The following is a 22,103-nucleotide window of genomic DNA, read 5'->3' as shown; positions in this document are numbered from 1 at the left end:
TAAACTTTGAACATTAGAGAGACAATGGTTTTTGTTGTTGCACCTTTAAACTGCTGTATAAACATCAGTAATAGTTATAATCAATATTTAAGCAGTATTTATGGTTGGGATTAAAATTGATTTTATTGATGCATATGTAGATACTAAAAGCACCTATTTTGATATTTTTCATATATCAATTGTACTCTTGTATGTATGTATGATTATGTATGCTTCTTTGTTCTTAATACCAATATACATATGTATTATAGTTAAGTTGAAGTTACTAGATAGCTTCGTATCAGTAGCCTTTGACACAACCAAAAGAAGAAAAGGTCATGCCTTACCTGGACCCCTGCTGTGACTTTGTGATCCTGCAATAATGGGCCCATATAGGGAGGATTATAACCATTTGTCCGGGTTATAAACTCTTTACAACCAGATACTGTATGAAATGATTGTGGACTACACAGCAAAAAGTATACACATGCCTATAGAACTAGTAATAATCCTTGCTTGAGTCCATTTATTGCGAGTTACGATGTGCTAAAGTTGATCCCCATATTGTGCTGGTCTTGCTTTTTCATGGGTGGCTTATGGGTGTAGCCACTAGGCAATTGCACTGTCTTTGGTGCAATATGGACTGGTAGAACCCCTCTCAATCTGACAGTCCATGGAACAGAAGCAAAGGGAACACAATACAAACTGTTTTAGGTTAACAGACATACACTTAGCTTAAGTGTTGTGCCAGCCATAGCTTATCTGGGTTTAGATGACAAGTGCACTAGGGTGGAGGTAAACAACATAACCTCTGCTGACCTCTGTCTTCCCCCTCTGGGGTTTAGAAATGTCAGCCACTAAAGCTTAGTCATACCAGCACCAACAAAGGCAGGTATTGTCAACTCTACTGCTGTCTTATCTTATCTTTAACTTTCTCACAGTCTGTTTTGGAGTGGAGTGTTTCCTACACTTCTTAAGAAGAGGATTATTGTGTGTAGTGTTATTGACAATGGACATATTGTTGATGATTAAGGTATTACCCTCCCTTATCATTTTGATTACATGTCATGGCGCCCTCCCATTACCTCTGGTTTTCGTTTAGATATTTGACATATATAATGTGTTCCTAGAAATTTGATATAGATTTGTATGATTGATACATGTATGTCACTGAGGTCTTACAGTGAATAATTACAAAAATGTCGGAAAGTGGACTTGTAAAACATTGTTATAACACTACAAGCAATACATGATTATGTTATAATATATGATGTATATTGTGTATTCATGGAATGCTTCTCTTTCAATTGAACATTGCTAAATTAGCAGAAAAATTTACAGATGAATTTGAAAAAACTACTCCCTTATGGGTATCCTTGATATTTTAATGGTGTAACACTGTAATGGTTCCAAATCTTTTACTATACCAATTTTGCATAACATTGGCTATCTGTCAATAATTGAGAAAACTACATTCGAAGAGCTTTAGGCCTAATGTCCCATGACATGTGTAAACTAGTATTTAGGGCCAAATGTTGCAGTGGAAACTGAGGGTACATGATGGTCATTTTTTTTACGTGCATAATTCAGGTATGTTGTTATGGAAAAGGCTGCGAGATCCCTCTTGGTGGTTGGCTGGTTCTCTCACAGCCTGCTTAAATACTTCTGCTTCAAAATCGTACAACAAGCTACGACAATGTGACCATGCGGTTACTTGTCCTAACTTTTAAACAGTAGCATATAGTCCCAGCAGGCCACATTGTTGTTGGCACCACTTCCATGTACATGTAGTGTAGGTAATAGGATTATCCCCCATCAAGGTTTGTTAAATAACTGTGTGCACACTGTGAAAATTGATCACTTCAATGCACTGTGCGCACTACTATAAATACTACCTTCTTTGTTCTGAATTTTATGGTGGAATTTAAAGGGATCAACCGTCAATTAATAACAGTCCTATTAGTAATTATCTTATTACATACCAGTGAAGTTATTTTTATGCGTTTAGATTGCAAGCTTTCCCCATGGCATTACTCAAGTGTAACTTACAGGGAAGTTATTAACAATGATGACTGCCACACTGATTGTAAGATAAAAGGTCATGAACTTGGTTGAGTATTATTTTCTTTCACTCACTCACTCACTCACTCACTCACTCACTCACTCACATATCATGCTTTCTTTCTAAAAGTGAACAACATGTATATGTTAAAAGACTTCCTTTTATCTATGTGATTTTTTCCATGATTTTTTAATGATGAAGTAGGCCAATGGTCCTATGTACAAATGTTTGATTGCACTTTAGGAGATAGTCTCTGGCCTCAAGCCTCTGCATGTAAAAGAACCCAACACAATTACCAAGAAGATTAAAGGCAACTCGGTTTGCTTGGCTAAAATGTTAGCTATGGCAAAGCGGAATTTCTAATTACTAAGTAACTGAAAAATCATCATGATTCACCCCACTTAAGATAACTGCTTTACCTTTTTTATTAATAAGTTTTTCAACTTGCCTGTGACTGTTGAAAACACTTCAGTCTTCTAGCAGCTTCTTCATCTTATTTTGCCATACACTCAGTCTTCATCTGTTGTTGTTTCAGATAGCAGCATGAAGCCTCTACTACTGTTGGTGACAGTTGCGATCTTCTGCCTTACAAGAATAGAAGCTGAGCTGTCACCTGGCAGCCCTAACGTCTGCTTGGTCCATGACACGTGAGTAGAAACCGTCTTTCTTATCCGCAATTTTTCGTTGGACAGTGGATATTATTGGCTTACAATGTTTTGGGGAGCAAATTTGCCGATACAATATGGGCCACAAATTTTATATGTTGATTTTTTATGAAACAGAAAGTTGAACCTATTTTGTGCCCCCCTCCCCATCTTGATTATAATCAGGGTGCTGGTCAGCAGACGTGTCTCTACAACAAAACCCTTTGAACAAGTCTACTACACCTCCTGTACAGACATCATCAACCTCTTCAGATGCACACGAAGAAGGTAAGTTTCCTATATTGAAAAGAGTTTTGGGTTTGTCTGTATGTGTCTCTGTGTGTCTGTCTGTGTGTCCACATATATGTGGTCAGTAATAACTCAAAAACCTCTGGATGGATTGTGATGATATTTGGTGTGTGGGTAGGTATTGGCAAGACAAAGGTCAGGATAAAATTTGGGCCTTGTGGTATGTGACCTTAGTACTGCAGTAGAACATGTGATTTTTATATCTTTTGTCCTGGACAAGCTATGGTCTTGTTAGCCAAGAAGTCAATTGCAAGAACGATAATGGTATTTTTGGTTATGATTATGGTTATGGTTACAAAATAACTTATAATGGTTGTTTATCAAGACAGAAATTGTAACATGTAGGCTAATGTATATTTTGTTTTCAAATTTAAACCCTTCAAACTTTATTGTTAATGCACATACATTAGTTAAAACAACTAAAAGGCTTGATTCACTTCTTTCTTTTAGTACCTGATTCGACAGAAGTGAAATATAATATTGATACAATTTACCTATATAGATACAGAGCCTTTGTTGACTTTCCTTCTTAGTATCTAAAGGTTGATTATTCAAGCTGGAGTGCCATAATGAATATGGCACGAGGTCAACAGAGTATTTATCCACTCAACAAACAATGCCCCGTCTCTAGTACCCTACCTGTCATTACTTAACCGAAGGTTGATACACTGTATTTTTCTGGCAGTTAATCTGTATATATTGGCAGGTCTCCTTTTTAATAACAGAGTTGTGCAACTCTATAGAACTGTTACTCTTTAGATGTATTGAAAAGCAGAACAAAACTCCAAATCAAACAGACGGCCACTTGACAATTTCCTGTGTTACCATAAAAAGCAGCTTAGATCTCCAGGCTTAGCCCTAGCCGACTGCACCTTTACAATCCAGGCTTCCTGTCCTATATCCCTAGCGTATACACGGCGGCGTAATTTTGTTGCGTTCAGACGAGGGTTTTCCAGACGATTGTGTGTTAGCAAAGACCGTGCGGGCATTTCTGGTTGAACGGTGCTGCACAAAGCCAGCTCTCATGCCACCTGAAAACATGGTGTCTCTAGTAAGCCTGCAGGCCAACTTAACTGGACTTTACACTTAGAACACAGAGAATTTTTTTTCATTATATTTGCATCAAATGTTTTGCCAAAACAAATAAAGTTTTTCTCATATTTGATAAAAGCTAAAAGTGTAAAGACGCACTTTTCTGTGTTGAAAAAAAGTCTTACAAATCGAAAAAGTGTAGATTTTAGATTCATGTTCAAGCTGTTTTTATTTTGTTGAGCAAACTTAAACTTTTACTTATTAGTAAGGAAAGACCTTTTACAAAGTACTTTGAATGATCAAACAATCTGCGACTGCCTACTTCAAGCCTGTAACGATGACATCATCCTATAGCGGATGTTATTGTTCAGCTAGGGGCAGCGTAGGTATTGTTTTCCATTGCCTCCTATTTATGGTGGTTTTCAGACAGGAGACACAGCCATGCAGTTATGCATTCCTACAAAGCACTCGTACAAAAGCACTTGTACACTTGCTCATAAGAGAACCCCACCATAGCACCACAGCTGCTGTAGGTACAATATTGTTATGAAATCATAGAAGGTAGAAATACATATCAGCTTTATGTCAGGAACAAGGAGAATAGAAAGAACACAATGTTTATGTTTTCAGCTGTGATTAGGTTAGATGCCGGAGGAAACATTGGTGTTGTGGGTCTTGTTTGTTGTCTGTAAAAGTTCGAACATGATTTGCCAGCCGAGATGCTAGAGTTGAGAACAAAGGGGAGTGTTTGGTACGGTTCTGTCCGAATTGTAGACCACAATGGCTGGAGTATGCGAGGTGACATACCAGTGTAGCCACTGCATTTCAAGCATTTAGCGAGTTTCTGCTTTGTCACTCCACTTCTGAGGGACCAACCACTACCCATATAAGGCGGTACTAACTTGATTGTGTGGATGACATCCACATGTGCACCACTTTTTGTCTGTTTCCAAAAAATAAATAAAGAAATTATCATATTGTAAATCAAACCTGAATGATCAGTGTATGCCATAATCAAAAAAGAGAAAATATTGAAAAATGGATATTAAACTTTTTTAAAGTGAAGTCTTCCAAAGTCAAAGAAGAAGATGTGAAAGAAAAGAATAAAGAGTCAATTGTTTTGTAGTTGTATATTAATCTGAAAGTAGATTCAAAACCATCTGATTTTTGCATATTACCAGAGAATCTTAATAAATTTTTCATGTTTGCCATAAATCAAATTAACAAGACAGGTAAAAAGTAATCAAACATATTTTTACTGAGTATGTACTTTTTTCCCAGGACTGTGTACAGAGTGCAGTATGAGTCCAAATGGGTGTCTCAGGTCCAGGCTGTGTACAGGTGCTGTGCAGGCTATGTGGAAGTAGGAAACTACTGTCAAGGTGAGTAAAGAGCCTGAGAGCCAGACTATGAGATGTTAATAACTATCTCCTAATATTTTAACCTCTTATCATTAATGACATGCCTTCAGAAACAATAGTCAAATCCATTATTGTTGGTGAGCAATTCTCAGGAAATATAGATGTACAGCTATAATGACTTTTAGAGTAGTTAAGAATCAATTTTTCCAATCTTCTTTCCACCAGCGGTTTGCCAGCCACAGTGTGTCCATGGAATCTGCCAGTCACCAAACCAGTGTTCCTGTGAGGCAGGGTGGAGGGGGCCAACTTGCAGCAGTGGTAAGTACTTACCTCTTCAAAACAAGCAAAAAAGGCTTCACCCCTGAGGCATCACCCAAAAAAAATAACAAAATTTTGATGACCTTGATGTCATAATTTTCCCCAAATTCCATATCAAAGATATGCAAACTATTTCACTTGCTGTTCTCAAGGTCAACCATTGTATTTACATGCTAGCCATCATACCTCACTCTCTTGTGAAAACCTCCAATTCTAAGTACCAGAATGATCCTGTCATTAGTACAAATTAAAATTCCTTGCTACACACAGAAACTTTATACAGGTAAGCCTTTGTTGTCCCGACTATATGTCTATTCTCCAAGGTCTTCTACTCATCAATCTGTCCTTGTGTTGATCTGCAGAGGCAGTTAGGGGATTATAGGATTAGTTAATCTCCACAGATCAAACTTGCAATTCAAACTTGACAAGAAAGACAAGAAACAGTGTGTTTACCATTAGAAAAACTGTCTACATCCCTTCAGGCCATGGGCTGCACTTTTGCCCCTTAGTTGTGTTATCCATTGACAACGTTATTCCACGTTTTCGTAGCTTTAGAAGATTTCCTCTTCAAGACCTCGCTGTGAATCTTCAATGGAGTTAAGACAAATTTGAGTAATGATGTTGAAAATTATAGGGTTTTCTTGGCAATTTCCAAAGATTGTCATTGAAAAAGACAGATCAAAGCCATGACATGCAGTAGCTTGTCAATTCTTTGACTATACCTGGTAATAATACTCTACAGAAACAATATAATACACTACAGAAACTTTCTATAGCATTGGAACAGATTGCTTGGTTAGCAAATTATTACATTAAACTTACAAGTACCCGAAATGAACAAAGTTTCAGAAAGATTGGACAGTGGACTTTACTTGAAAAGTTGAAGATTTTAAATTGTAGAATGCTGTAAGACGTTGTGGTATTTAAAAAATTTGACAAGCATTTTTAACTTGTTATGAGATACCGATGAAAGCATGTTTTTGATTTGTTGTTTTGTTTAATGAAAGACTCTAAGTGCTGCACCACTTTCCCAATCTTTGCGCCCTAAGCCACCTTCAAAAAAGCATGCTTAGACTGGAAAACCCTGTTGGCGTCAATGGTTCACCCGTGCTTTCAAGTTCGTAATCCAGCTGGGATAAATGAGGTCACTCGGGATTATGTTGAGAGACACCTGCAGGATTTGACATTTGGATGTCACCTTTGGGCATCTTTGTCATTCACACAGGTCTCACAGCTACTGTAAATGCTTTTAAATTTGCCATGGTGTTATACTTGTGCTTTTCGTGGAGACCTCTCCACTGTGAACTCCAAATCATAGTGAAAATTTTTGCTCTGTATTTTGCTGGTCTACCCCCTGGTTAAAGCACTTCATCTACATACTACACATTGTATTATGATGTGTTGAAAACAACTGTTTTGTCCCCTTGTAACGATCGTGTCAAGTCGCTAGTAATGGGTGGTTTTCAACTGGTTATCCGTAATGGTGCCTGTGTTTCCACTGCAGTAACTGTGGCAGTATGCAACTATAATGTTATCACAAACTCAAAACCATCACAAACACTTCTGACTATTTTTACCTTACTGCAAAATTGCATCCCAGCAAACTTAAAGTTTACTCCACTGAATCTGAAGGCACAGTTGATATCTATTGGCAGTATCTGTCTCTAATTTGCTGAACTAAATCCTAGCCCCTACCGTAGGGTGACCCTTCGCACCTTTCTTGTCCGAGTGATCCGTAGTCTTCTGTACAGGGATATAGACACAGGAGTTAACAATCAACGGCAAACTCAGCTGCTTAAAACTGCGCCAAACATGGAATAATTGTTGTGATGTGCTGATGTAGGTGGCTCAGGAACACACAGTTTTAAAAATAATGACTTCTCAGTATGTAGAGGTATTTAAGAAAGGTGGAAAGTGTCTTATCGAGTGTCCTTGGGTGGCGGCCTAGATAGAAGGGTTTAGTGGCATGGCTGGGGCAATTGCTTCCACCTGAGTTAGCAATGTGCTCAACTTCTGCTGATAATGATACAGGTTGTGTTAGGATTGTACGCTAGTTTTGTTTACTTTGTGAAATGAAAGACTTTGACAACATTTTAACCTGTACTTTTATGTCTACCCAGCCTGTGACAACTCTCACTACGGTCCCCACTGTCTACAACAGTGCCTGTGCTTTAATAATGCCACCTGTAACCCTGTGGATGGGTCCTGTGCCTGTCTGCCTGGGTATGTACTGTTTTACAGCGATATTGTTGTGTTATTACTATTGGTAGTTGCTGACCTTCAGTTGGCAAGTCTAGCCTTGTGTAAAGAAAAAAGTAGCTTGTCTTGTAGCTGCAACTAAAACTTTATAACTACTTTATATTTGTAAAATGTGTACCAGTATACTTACCAGTAAATAGTCACTCCCTACTGTAATACTATTGCAATTGTGTAGCCCAAGGGGCGTGGAAATGGAGATTGGCATTGCCCTATACACCAAAAGGTGTTTGAAGGATTCTAACTAACGTTTAACCACTGTTCTCCTCTGCAGACATTATGGGGACCATTGCGAGTTCTTCTGTCCAGCGGGCACTTATGGGGAAAGCTGTCGCCAGACGTGCCAGTGTCAGAATGGTGCATCGTGTGATCCTGTCACTGGGGCCTGTACCTGCAGTCCTGGCTTCATCGGTCCATAGTAAGTACTGTCTTTAATAGTAAACACTGATACCTTAATAAATAAATAAAACATTATGATCTTAGTCTTGTGTCAAGGCAGTTTCTATGGAATGGTAAAACAAAAACAAATGCTCAGTATTGTTTTTGTGTCATTCTACATACAGCTTTTTTGTCCCTTCATATTACATGAATGAAGACAAAGTGGGGCTAGCTAGATTGTACATGCATGTTTTCATACGTCTGTGAATAGAAAAAAGATAATATAGCTTTTATGTTGTAAAATTTAATTTATAGCAGTATAGTGTTCCACTGTAGTTACTATATAATGGCCCTTTTATATTCAAATTGCTTGTCATTTTTAGCTGTGAACAACGTTGCAGTCCTGGTTTCCATGGAGACCAGTGTGCTCAGGAGTGTCGGTGTCAAAATGGCGCTACCTGCCACCATATCCACGGGCTGTGCGAATGTCGGCCTGGCTTTACTGTAAGTACATTTGAGGATCTTTCCTTTCCACTGTTATTTGACTACATCAAATGTTTGTTAAGCTTCAAAACTGAAAGATATGAAGAAAAGGTTAGCCATATGGATGTTTTTATTGTTTTATTTTTTTCAACTCAATAGTACAGTTAAAGGGCTAGCCTTTTTATACAAAATTTGAACTGGTAACAGAATCAACAGTAAGAATCTTAAATGTGCGTGCAAAGTGATTTGAAAAATATGAATCTTGATGTTGTATGTTCCCACAGAATGAGGTTTGTGGTGAGCCGTGTCCCGAGGGTACATACGGCATCAACTGTTCTGGTACGTGTAACTGTCACAACGGAGCTGTGTGTAACGTTACCACAGGACAGTGCAGCTGTCCACCGGGATACTCAGGAGAAAGGTAACTAAATAACAGAATTTTTCCTACTATCTTAATGCGTAATATTATTTGTCATTTAAGGGAGATATGATATTGCAACATTTCACACTGAGGTACTGTACACAGGACAATATTATAGTCGTAAAGATATAAGTAAGTGAATGTGTAAGAGAATGAATGAGATTGAGTGAGAAATTGCATAAACTAGTGACTAGAGTAAAGTTGCAATCGATGAATTTTATCATTGGTTACTTCCAACACATAAATCCTGCTATTCTGTAACTTCTCAGCTTGTTCAGCAACCAAAAGTCACCACTCAATTTATCACAGCACATATTTTGTGAAATTATGGACTCAGTATCATTTTTATCAATTTTTTTGTTGTATTTCCCCAGATGTGAGAAGGAGTGCAACGTAGGCTACTATGGTCCCAACTGCCTGAAACAGTGCAGCTGTGAGAGTAGTCCCTGTAACCCTCGTACTGGGGTCTGCCAGTGTCTGCCTGGGTACAGGGGGAAAAGGTAAGACGTGGTGAAAAAACTGTTTTTCCTTAGAACTACAATGTATTGTAGAGTGGAATTTATTGCTATCAAGGACAGTAGGGGCATCCTTACCGGATAACTTTAGATGTTAGGTGTGACAGGTCTTTCAGTGTAATGTAACCTGCTGCTGCCGCATCGTGTGCCTGCCAAGCTGTTGATACACATACTAAAGCCAGGTTATACTGGCTATATAGATACAGTTACAAGATGATAAACTAAAAGGTTAAAAAGATGAAGGAAAAGTTGATGTTTTTTATTCATTGCTTTCTCCTTTCAGTTACCAATATGAGTACTGAAATGGCTAATTTTGATTTCTGTTGCTTTCAAAGACCTGAAGTTCTTGTTTCAACACCTAGAGACTCTGTACTTTCTTTCCCAGGTGCCAACATGAGTGTCAGGTCGGGTACTATGGGCTGAACTGTAGTCACAGGTGCACCTGTCGGAATGGAGGCACCTGTTCACCTTTTGATGGCAGCTGCAGGTGGGTGATGGGGTTATTCTTTTAATTCAAATACAGGATAGTGATACTACTACAATATGTAGTTCATTATAGCTATAATTCTAGATTGTAGATAAATACACACTGTGTGCTTAACCCATGTTTATTTGATTATTAATTTGGATGACATCCTCTGGGAAACCCAAAACTACTCTGAGTGTGGCAAATGAAAAAAAAAGTTAGTAAACAAGAAAGCTTCTGAAAAAGTTCTTCTGGTAAATAAAATCACACGAAAAAAAGAGTTTTTAAACATCGAATTACTGAATTGGTCTGTCTTCTATTAAAAAAAAAACATAAAATGAGATTTGTCTAACAAAGAAAAAAAATTGTAGCAAGTTGTGCTCGAATCCACGATCCACGCTGCAGAAGCAATCTTCTATATTAAGTACCATGCCTTAGACCACTCGGCCACACTGACTCAATTACGCAATTACGCACCGGCAAAAAGGTTGCCTTCAACATGAACTCTAACCTTGAAATTGACTTTGGCACTTACATGTACGACATTAATATCCATTTTCAATTTTTTTTGTAACCAAAAGCGTATATGTTTACTCATTTTACAGCTGCTTTGTACAATTTACAGTATGGTCAGAAGCTGAAAATATTAACTATAGTATGAATTAAGAATATGATTGATCTTTTTAAACAGATGTCCAAGGGGTTTCAAAGGAGAAGACTGTGAAGATGGTAAGTGTTGGTTCTTTATTTCCACTTGGAGTAAAACTTTTGTTGTTAGAATTTGATGCTTTTGAAAGATGCTATACTGTTGAAATAAGATATTAGTTGCATTGTGCAGTCTAAAATGTTTTCATTGGGTTTGAAAGATAATACAATGTGACAGTCAAGAAGCTTACATAAAAAAGACAGTCTGTGTTTTGTCATGTGGAATATATGACATTTGATTACAGAGCTATTGTAGTGTTTTATGTGGTATATGACATTTACTTTCTACCTTTTATTAATTTTGCTTGAGTAATGTTTGAGTTCTTTGTGTCATTATCCGCACTTAGTAGTGTGCTAAATCTTTTGGGTTCTTGAAGAATTAAACCATAATGATTGAAAGCCTAAGACTTTTATTTTGTGCTGTTTTTTTATGTTTATGTTGTTAAATTTCCCCTGAGTTAATGAATGTGTTACTCTGCTGTGCACAGTGTGCCCCCAAGGCATGTTTGGGGATGGGTGCCGGTACCCGTGTGACTGTGCTAACAGGGCGCAGTGTGACCCTGTATCGGGGGTCTGCAACTGTTCTAGGGGCTGGAGAGGGCCCACATGTTCAGAAAGTAAGCTTTGATTTGCATTTGTGTGTTGTTTATTTTTATTCTTATGTAAAGTATATGCAAACTTTATAAGTAGCAGTCCCTAAGTTATTGGGATTTGATGAATTTTATTATATTTTTTAAAAATGTGTACGTAATGATCATGAGTCAATACTTTGTTGTATTTTCATACATTTACCAAGTCATTTATGTTTTTGTTTAGTCATGTATTTTATTCTAGGTTGTCATTTTATTTCAACTTAACAGTTATTCTTATCAGTGCATATATATATTTTTTCTATTTGCTAACTGCTTTCTTTCTTCTTTATATTGTATTAACCTTTTGTGTTTTTTTTTCTTAATATAAAATATACTTTTGTTTTTGCAGGCTGTACCCATGGTCACTATGGTAAAGACTGTAAGGAGCTGTGTTTGTGTGAGAACGATGCCAGCTGTGACCCTGTCAATGGAGACTGTTACTGCAAGGCTGGGTACATGGGCAGGTTCTGTGATCAAGGTGGGCAATTAAGGGACCGTACGGCGTTTAGTGAGGGGGGAGGGCCGGTCGCCAGAGGGTCGGGTCAAAATTTTTTTGCTAGGCCCTCCCCCTAGGTAAAAAAATTTTTGCTAGGCCCTCCCCCCAAGTCAAAATTTTTTTGCTTGGCCCTCCCCCTCCTAACAACTTTGAAAAAAATATTCAAGACGCCAATAAAACACTGCGCTCCCATTTGGAAATGTGCTTTGCGTCATACTTTTTGATGATTTTCATTGAGAAGCAGAATCCTCTCACCCCTAGTAAAAAAAGGAAAACAGAATGGCTCAAAATATCTGCTTAATAGAGGGATAAATATCTGCTTCATAGAGGCATAAATATTTGCTTTATAGAAGCTATTTCATTGTTTTGATATTAAAACAACACCTAAAAAGCATTTGCATCTGAATTTCTAGTAGATTTGCGCCACGAAGCGGCGCGCGCCCCGCTCCCTAAATTTACGTATTGCAAGCTCGCGGGCCTGAGCGGCTTGACGGAAACTATTTTTAATTTACATATATTTTGGACTTTTTCTTGGTTCTGTGGTGGTAATAACTTACGGTAAATCGGGGGGAAAAATGAAAACCAAAACGACAGCACGATTCGACTAACCAAAACTGTAGTGGGGAGGGGGGCGCCGACGCGTGACGCTGATTTTCCCACGGCGGGATAGACCTGTCGCCTCTCTCTAGCCGCCGGCGGGCGTGAGAACGCAGACTTGCAGGAGATCTTTTACTAGTTTTAGAAATGCCACGCTTTTTTGCCGCGATTTCCTGCATTGTTTTAAGTTTTTGTTATGGGAAAATTTGCTGGTTAGATGACATTTCTATGAAAAAAAACCCCCCGAGGGTTTCACGTTTTTGAGAACAACGTTCCGAACACCATGTCCGGGCGCCAAAGGCACGAAGAATCGCAAGGTAGGTCCGGGAAAATTTTGAAATCTTGACCCTCTTAAAAGCTATTTCCTTCAGTTTGAGGGAAATATTTTGCTGACAAACAAAGCTAACTTTAATGGCATTTTAATTTAGAAATACAAAATTAAATCCCCCCAAACACATTATCACGATGTCGGTCACCAAAGGCGCGAGGCCGGTCACGTCAAAAGGGATCCTGGGAAATTTGCAAATATTTACCCTCGAGCTCTGAAACGCCATTTCTTACATTTTGAGAGCAATAAGCTAAGACAGGAGTAAATTTTGCTGGCAGACTAATCTAGAGTTTAATAACATTTCTGTAAGTGAAAAAGGTTTTCGAGGGCGTCATGCATAAGCCCGGCCCCCTCCCTTTCGCATTTTCACTGTGTCCCGAGCGCCAACCTTGGGCGATCCCTTGCGGAGGTCCAGAAAAATTTTGAAATCTTGACCCTCTGAAACGCCGTTTCTTGGATTTTAAGGGACATATTTTGCTGGCAGACCAAGCTATTTTTTTTTTGCTTGGCCCTCCCCCCAAGTCAAAATTTTTTTGCTAGGCCCTCCCCCTTGCAAAATATTTTTTTGCTTGGCCCTCCCCCCCCTGGCGACCGGCCCTCCCCCCTCGCTAAATGCCGTACGGTCCCTAACTATATGGTGTTGAATTGAAAAAGAAAGGGATATAAAGAAAAGAAAGTAAAAGGAGATAAATAAGAGAAGATGTCCTGATAAATAGACGAAAAAAAAACTACTTAGAGCCAGTCATCAATGCTGTAAGGGAGGTGAGAGACAGTTACTGAAAGGTTGTTCTCTAAAAGCATCAAGTTGTATAGATTTTGAAATTGTGTCTTTCCACATTGTAACAGAGCTATGTCCCTGTGTTACAGAGTGTTCCCCAGGCTACTATGGGCTATACTGTAAACAACAGTGCCTCCACTGTGACAATGGTACCACGTGTGACAGGGTGACTGGAGCTTGTTATCGTAAGTACAATTGCTCAGATTTACACACTCGGAAAATATTAAAAACTTTACAGATTGATCAGTACTAATTTGATATCCTTGAGAGTTAGAGTCCACACACTAATTTTTCTGGTCAGAATGTACCAGGTATTATACTTTACAAGAAGCTGTGCATTTTGTCTCAATAGATGACCACTTCTCTTGTACTGTTTTATAACTAGGAGTAAAGGTAAATGTTAAAAAAGTCAAGTAGCCTTGTTAAGGTCATTGGGGCAGTGGGTTGTTATCAATAATATAATATAATATTCCCAATTACAACAGGAGTCAGGTACTCATTTGCACCTGGGTGGAGTGAAGAAAGTCTTGTTAAGTGCCTTCTCCAAGGAGACAATATTGGAGCCAGGAATGCCAGGAATTGAACCCATGACCTGGCTAGCATAGCTATTTGGCCATTTGACACCACATTAGGAGTGAAAGATATGACTGACATCTGTCCCATTTCTCCCCAGCCTCAGTAATATCCGGGAGAACAGGAGATAAGGTGGAGAGTCTGGACCCAGCAGGGAAGCACATCGCCCTGATCATCGGTGTGGTGATCATGGTGATCCTGCTGGTGCTGCTCATCATGGTGGTGGTGTGGTACAGGCGCAGGCTCCGCGAGGAGAAACAGAAGAGGCTCAACGGGCTCCCGTCTGTCGTGTGAGTATTCTTACACTATCAATGTTTATTATGTTGGATTGAAATCTTTTACACAGCTTTCTGTGGAAAGGGGCAGGGGGTGATGTCTATTTCTACTGTATTATTCAATTAGAGGAGTAACAAATTTTTCTTGTTATTCCTTCCCTTGTAGATACCAAGCTACCACCAGGCCAAATGACTACACTAATGCAGGTGAGGAAAGATTTCATCATTAATGATAATTGTTCATCATAATATACAACATTTTTGGAGTGCTTAATAACCATTTTAAGCATGTACAATGTATGTAAGAACATAATCCATTTTTGTACAGAAGTGCATGATCCTTCACATTTCATGAAAGTTGATATGCTCCAGAGAAAACATTGTAAATGTATTCTGAAAACATTTTAGGAAAATATCTACTAACTTGTTGATGAAAAAAAAAGTATGTCCTAAATGAGTAAAATCACGTTTAGAACCGGAAATTTTGAGACCGCCACCACCAAAAAATCAGAGCCAGATAATGAAAAATAGGAAGGTTTCTTAAAAGTGAAATTCAAGCTGCATTTTTTTTTTGCAAAATGAATTGAATGTCTCATGACTTATTGAATGTTCAATAATGAGTTAACACATTAGTAGAATAGATACATCATGCTTTTAGATGTACTAACAACTTCATAACAACAGTTGTCTTTTTTCTTCTTGTGTTTTGCTCTTTCTGTTCCCTGGACTTGCCATCCTGAATCCTTCATATCATCCTCGTATACATGTAAGTGTCAGTGTGTAGTTCCCAAATGTAACCACGGTGACTTGGATGGTGAGGGTTAAAGCATATAAGCATATTTTACTCAGATGAACTTTCATGGTGAAATTACATGTTGTTGGCAGTCATTATTCTAATTTGGTGGAATAAATCAACAAAATAGATGTACATTCAGTTCTAAATGTTATTGAAATTGAATCTAAGTACCTTCATTATGAAATAGAGAAATTATGAATGATCACTGGGCACACATCTAATCAAATGTTTTACTACAATTTTGCAACCAAAGCCTGAATCATTACAATTCTTTGTCATCAAGTAGTTTGTCTAAATTTCTGCAAACAAAGTCTACAGATTTGTCCCAAACAAATTGTACTGTAAACTTGATTGATAATTTTCGTCTCTTTCTGCCATCAGATGACATCGTTGCTGCCTCTGTCACGGACACGAAATCGTCCACAGACCTGCCCAACCCGCTGTACAGGAACCAGCCTGCGAGCGGAGGCCGTCCCGTCCCCACCCCGCCCAACATGACCAACAACGTGCTCTTCACTTCCTTCAAGAACCTGGAGATGGAGAAACTGGGCGCGGTGGGCGGGGCAGACGAACACGTGTACGCAGAGGCTGATGACTACAAGTTAAACAGGGATCCTAACGAACTAGGTATGTACAGAAACACTAATCAATAGGAGTAGGGTACAACTGTCATGTGATGTTAAACATCAGACGAACACGTGTACGCAGAGGCTGATGACTACAAGTTAAACAGGGATCCTAACGAACTAGGTATGTACAGAAACACTAATCAATAGGAGTAGGGTACAACTGTCATGTGATGTTAAACATCAGACGAACACGTGTACGCAGAGGCTGATGACTACAAGTTAAACAGGGATCCTAATGAACTAGGTACACTCAGAAGCACTACTGAATGGGAGTAGTACAACATGCATAATTTTGCTTGAAATTTATGAGTTGGGTCTTCACGCAATGTTTCAAGCCAAATTTACAACTTTACAGCAAAGTATGCAAGCCAAAAAGTTAGTGTACTTGTATACAAAAGTTCAATTTGACTTTTTGTTTCTATCATGGTTAAAAAAGTGCATAGGTGTGCATCTGTTTTTCAGCCAAATTTACATTTTAAAAATAAAAGTAACATCAAGATAATTTTTTTAAAATGTTTTGAATTGATTCGGCATTTTCGATTCTTACAACTTGAAGGTAAATGTATTCAGCTGTAAATTTAGATTTAAAACAGTTCCTTCTAGCAATTTTTATGTGCACTGCAGCTATTCCAGTTTGCTATACAGCATTTTGAATGTCCTTTACAGGAGCCTGTGGTGGGAGTGATCCTCGATATGAAGACATGAGGACCAAACTTACAAATAAAGGGAAAGGTAAAAATCACTTCTCTTCCATCATTCTACTTTGTACTTTAGATTAATCTCTTTTTTCTTTGTAAAAGAAGTTTTGTTTTCAAAAACCATTTTGTGAATCCTGTCATTGCGGACATGTAAAGTGTATTTTTGTTTTGGTCCCATCCCTATTTTTCTGTTCTTCTGTGTTGATGTGTTCTACATGTGTGTAGTTCCTGGTAATTCTAAACGTGGTAAAACTCGCCACCCACGAAGAAACAAGCACACTAAGGTTTGCTGACTGTCTTCACTTCTGTTTCTCACTTTTTCTATGAAACTTTTCTGTCATCTTCTGTAACACATTCACTTTCACGATACATAAGCACATCTTTGTCTTAAATGAGCTCAACATGTATCACTTACTCATACATTTACTGGGAAGCCTTGTAGTTAAAAAAAAAAGAAAAAGCATACAATCATGCACTGCATTGTACATGTTTCCTATAAGTATAAGCAAAGTCAAGAAAGGATATTATGACATTTAATGTCCTCACTATAAGTATAACTACAATCAAACTTGTGCAAACAACCACCTTTGCATACAAACCAACCTGCCATTGTGCTTACTTTTTGGTGATCTTTAATAATTTTCCCCACTTATCCAAGCATTAAGAATCCTATATCAACCACCTGTCTACATAAATCATATTTCATCAGCCCCCTGAGTGGTCTTGGGCAGATTTGACTGCAACTTTGTTGGGATGGATTTCTCAGTTTTTATATCAATCCTGCACCTTATAGATTTAGACAAAATCTCAGACCTAATAGTATATTTTTTTAAATGATTTTGTGTTTTTCCAGGAGTCTTCCTCCCCCTGAGCACCCACAGTGACTCGGACGATGAGAGCTACAGCAGTCCGGAGTCTCCCATCCTCCTGGATAACCCCTACGAGAACGACACCTTCGGTTCAGCCGACAACATCGACGCGCACATCTACGACACAATACCACAGAGAGCGCCGTGCTACAACATCCCCCTACCTGATAGAATATCCACCACTTGTTAGGGTTGCAGCTGCAGTATTGTGGTGATGACAGAGATTACTGTGCTACTCGCACAGAACATATTGTTGCTTATTGAAATATACTCGTCATGATTTGTAAAAATTGTCCCAGTCTTCCTTGAACAGTTTTAAAGTCGGCCATTTTTGCTCTCTTCTTCTGAATCAAACTGAAAAGTTTATGATGTGCTAGGTACATTTTGCTTGTATAAGGCACGACCAGAAAGTTTAGATTTCGGGGCGCACAATAATACATGTACTGGACATCTTTCTTGCTCTGTCAAATGTATTGTGAAAACTAATGGCACAGGAAACAACGAAAAGTGTACACTTATAATATCGGGTGTAATTATGGTAACTGCAATTCTTTTCATGAAAAACAAAACAAATTACAGTATGTAGCAATAATGCCAGGTGTAGAAGACTAGAGTCCTGTGCTATATTGTCATTGATATCATGTCACTGATCTTAAAGAATGGCAAATTATTTTCTTGAACAGTTATAACATTTTTTGTATGTATGGGAGTGAACAGTTTTTGTCTAAATCATGGCATTTTCATTCCATGTTAGAATGTGACAGACTGGTCTTGTTGCAACAATTTAGATATCTTCCATAGTGTCACTGCTCTACTGGTTTACTGAACGAATATTCTTAAAAAAAAAACAAGCTTGTTGATACAGTCCAGCCACAGTCACTCTGATGTTGGCAATTCTGTTGCACATGAAGTATATGTCTTACCAGACACTTGGAGATGGTGTTCAAAAGACTGGGTAACCAGGAACTACAGTCAATCTAGAATTCTAGCCTGTCATAGACCAGTACATCATTTGTGGGAAAGTTTGAGAAACCGGAACATCAACAGTATTTAGCATTAGCATCCAAAGTTAAGTATTGCACTATAAATATTGTATCTAAAGTGTTGCCTGGAAAAAGTAACAATTTTAAGTTTTCTGATGTAAGTTGCCAATGGCTATGTGCTCAACCTCTGGATAGTATGCTGTATATTTAAGCTGCACATGTACAGAGATAAGTGAACTGTAGCAAACATAAGAAGTGTCAAACTTTGCAATCATGCTTTAGGGGGTGTAGAAATTGATAAACACACAGCAAGCAAAACTATAACAATATGAACAGCAACAAAATACACTATACACAGTCAAGAACTTTTACATGTTCTTGTAAGATTTATATCAATGACATATTGTTGCCTTTAAGTGTATCATTTTAATCTCAACAAACTTGTAGATTTAATATGACATCCAGTGTATGATAAAGGCTATATTACCACTTTGAAACTAGAAGTAATGATTTTGTAAATTGATGTATAGTTTCATAAGTCATAAATTGTAACAATTATTCAATAATTGCATCTGGAGGTTCATATTGTACAAATTTTAGACATTTTCTGACTGTTTTCTCGAATTTTCGACTGAAATTTCCGATATTTTGCAAGAGAAATCTTTGTCTGAGACTAGTGCCATACTGGACACAGTAACATCAAACTTGAGTGTGTTTGTATATAAATCATAATATTTATTTTGTATATTGAGAAAGACTGGCTAAATGATGTTTTGATAACTGATAAAGATGTGTAAGATAGTGTGCAATCAGTGCCCATCATTGACACAGTTCTGTGAACAATTTTTATTCCTAAGACTTCAAGGTATGGTTCTACACAACATCTTATAGTTTCTTACAGAAGTTGAGCAATGTTGTACGATTCTTATGGTCAGTTTTCCATGGCAACTTAAAATCTTGCAGTGATGCCTTGAAAAAAGTTAAGAAACCTTAGAAGAACTTTTCTTGTGGAAGAATTCTTGTAAATAAGTATCAAAGTCCTGTTCACTTTGAAATTCATTTTTCTGGAAAGTGAAAAACACTGAAAGTGTCCTTGTAGTATGTTACTTGTATGATGTAAACTTAAAAAGAAGTGTTCCATGTATATCAAATATATCTAGTATATATAACACATGTAACATTACTGTAATGTACTAAACCTATTATGAGGAGGCATTTGTTTACTACTGTTGTGTAAAATTTGTTAAAAGTATATTCTGTACTTTGCCCATTTGTTTTCTTTCTACATAACGTGACATGAGAATTTTTATGGTACACTACACTTTCTGAATATATGCAGAAAGATCAAATGCGTACACTGAACAGAATCTAACTTGAACTGTTGTGTAAAGTATGTCAAGTATTTCCCCATGTGCACTCCTCAGTATTGTGGAAACAAAATAAACGCTACTCAGTATTTTCCAGAAAACACTTGATTTTGTGTGGTATCTTATGTTGTGAATGGAGAAAAGGGACTCTGTGTGTGTGTGTGTGTGCCCAAAATGCTTTATAAGAAGACCGCCTGGGCATTACGGAGAGCATTATTGAGGAAGTCAATAATGCAAAAATTTATTTTGTCATGAATTATGGGGATGAAAAAAAAAGATTTGTGTAATGAAAATCATTTAATATTATAATACTGTATTCAAAATCATAATCTTTAGAAACCAATTAGCTAATGATGCATTTTAAGACAATTACAAAATGTACAGGTCAAGTTTGGGTACAGTTATGTATTAACAAGTACCCTTATAGTTTTTTAGCTTTTAAAGACATGATCAGCGCATGTGTAACGCTATGCACCGAATATTTAAAGGTCTTATTCATCAATCATTAGGAAACTGTATTATTGTATGGTTAAATAGAATTAATCAAATGCAACAAAGAAGGAGTTAACAATACAGTCACCTAGGCTGGGATCAACATTTTACCTAGTTATATGACGCTGGTAAGAGTAATGTTGCAAAATATTACTGTAAATGCATTTAAGTTCACGGGGATTTAATTTCGCGGTAGAGGGAAAATGGACTTTTCGCGGTGGATTTAATTTCGTGGTAGCACCATGCACTGTAGTCTCTTACTGTTATGGAAAAATGTTTGCGGTGGTTTTAAATTCGCGGTGAAGCGACCGCCGCGAAAACCGCGAACATTAATCCACCGCCAACATTTCTGCATGTTCGGTATTCCACATAGATTATTTACATGTAAAAGCGACCCCTAGCAGTCAACCAAATAAATGCTGCAGATTGACAAAGGTGTCATACTAGCTGCACACTGATTGGTCAATTAATGCTACATTGACCAATCAGCATATACCATTCCTTGACGTGTGACAATATCCATAGTATTTCTATGTGTATTCCATATGACCAGTGGCATCCACATGAAATTGAGACTGCACAATGCAGTATTTATGTACTTTAAAATTAGTGCAGACGAAATCTTCAATCTTTTCACCTTGTAGTATCACTTGCACATCCTTAGAAATTGTATTTTATCATAAATTATAACATGCAAATCATACATGTATTATAGATATATATCATTTAAGGGTTAATGACCCGCCCCGAGGTGTATATGGTGTCATAACGTCTGGTCCTTTGCTATAACTACCGAATAAAACCACCGAGTGAGCGAAGCGAACGAGGTGGTTTTATGAGGTGGTTATAGCAAAGGACCAGGCGTTATGACACCATGTACACCGAGGAACAGGCGGGTTATTAACGTTATTATCATATAGCCTACCCAAACTTACAAACTCCTGTATGACGCATAGATCCCTTGGTACCATACGTGTGAATTCCTTCGTCGAATTTGTTCTTTGGTACATACATTTAAAAGGAGATTACAGATTGCATTTTGAAACCAAAATTTCCACAGAAAATATTCAAAACATTGTAGTCTTTGGCTCTTTAGAACAACAAAACATTATCAATGTTAACCGAAGGAGCTATTCCCCTCTTCTTGCAGTCTGTACTTATTCCCTCTGCTCTGGAATATGTTTCGCTCCTTTTGATTGGCCAATGCCTTCATATCCTTTGTGTATCGATCCTTCTGATTGGTTAGAATAAATCGACACAGGTGCCGGTGTCGATTCATTCTGACCAATCAGATGGGCAATACACGCCGGGCTGGCGGGAATCTAAGTATTACGGCGTCATAACCAACGTGGAACGGGGCCTTCTGATTGGTCCGCGGCGCCTGGCTATATGATAATAGATGTTATAGCCTCTGCAAATTTAGCCTGGATACCATCCGATTTCTACCGGGGCTCCTTTCACTCACTACCCTAAAAAATAAGGGTAGCGAGTGTATATAAAGGTTCTGGCAGCCAGGGGCTGAATTGTGTCTTGATGCACATAAATAATATTTATAATCTCTGCTTATTTTGACATACATAATCAATTACTAACAAGTGATGACACTTTAAAACTAATGATTTGGGGAGTATTGCTGTTTCAGTGGACATTTGGTTCAACAT

General features: G+C 37.9%; 1 protein-coding gene across 5 annotated transcripts in view; it reads left to right on the top strand.

The window, feature by feature from the left end:
- LOC118411158 (multiple epidermal growth factor-like domains protein 11) overlaps positions 1-20,053 on the top strand; it is a 39,251-nt gene extending 19,198 nt beyond the window's left edge. For 2 of the 5 annotated variants that reach the window (XM_035813208.1, XM_035813209.1), the window contains 19 exons: positions 2,577-2,688; positions 2,872-2,973; positions 5,308-5,408; positions 5,613-5,705; positions 7,826-7,928; positions 8,236-8,379; positions 8,723-8,843; positions 9,107-9,243; positions 9,618-9,743; positions 10,144-10,245; positions 10,916-10,953; positions 11,418-11,546; positions 11,911-12,039; positions 13,850-13,945; positions 14,434-14,623; positions 14,775-14,815; positions 15,786-16,031; positions 16,700-16,765; positions 17,585-20,053. In XM_035813208.1, the coding sequence (XP_035669101.1) occupies positions 2,585-2,688; positions 2,872-2,973; positions 5,308-5,408; positions 5,613-5,705; positions 7,826-7,928; positions 8,236-8,379; positions 8,723-8,843; positions 9,107-9,243; positions 9,618-9,743; positions 10,144-10,245; positions 10,916-10,953; positions 11,418-11,546; positions 11,911-12,039; positions 13,850-13,945; positions 14,434-14,623; positions 14,775-14,815; positions 15,786-16,031; positions 16,700-16,765; positions 17,585-17,790 (2,274 nt within the window). In that variant the 5' untranslated portion in view covers positions 2,577-2,584 and the 3' untranslated portion in view covers positions 17,791-20,053. Of the gene's footprint in view, positions 1-2,576; positions 2,689-2,871; positions 2,974-5,307; positions 5,409-5,612; positions 5,706-7,825; positions 7,929-8,235; positions 8,380-8,722; positions 8,844-9,106; positions 9,244-9,617; positions 9,744-10,143; positions 10,246-10,915; positions 10,954-11,417; positions 11,547-11,910; positions 12,040-13,849; positions 13,946-14,433; positions 14,624-14,774; positions 14,816-15,785; positions 16,032-16,699; positions 16,766-16,956; positions 17,016-17,584 lie in introns of all 5 variants that reach the window. The other 3 variants (XM_035813211.1, XM_035813210.1, XM_035813212.1) reach the window with 3 other exon arrangements.
- Positions 20,054-22,103: the final 2,050 nt, after the last annotated feature.

The sequence above is a fragment of the Branchiostoma floridae genome, chromosome 3 (assembly GCF_000003815.2).
Source record: "Branchiostoma floridae strain S238N-H82 chromosome 3, Bfl_VNyyK, whole genome shotgun sequence".
NCBI classification, from domain to species: Eukaryota; Metazoa; Chordata; class Leptocardii; order Amphioxiformes; family Branchiostomatidae; genus Branchiostoma; species Branchiostoma floridae.
Note: the sequence above shows the minus strand (reverse complement) of the source record. Positions and strands in the feature narration are given on the sequence as shown.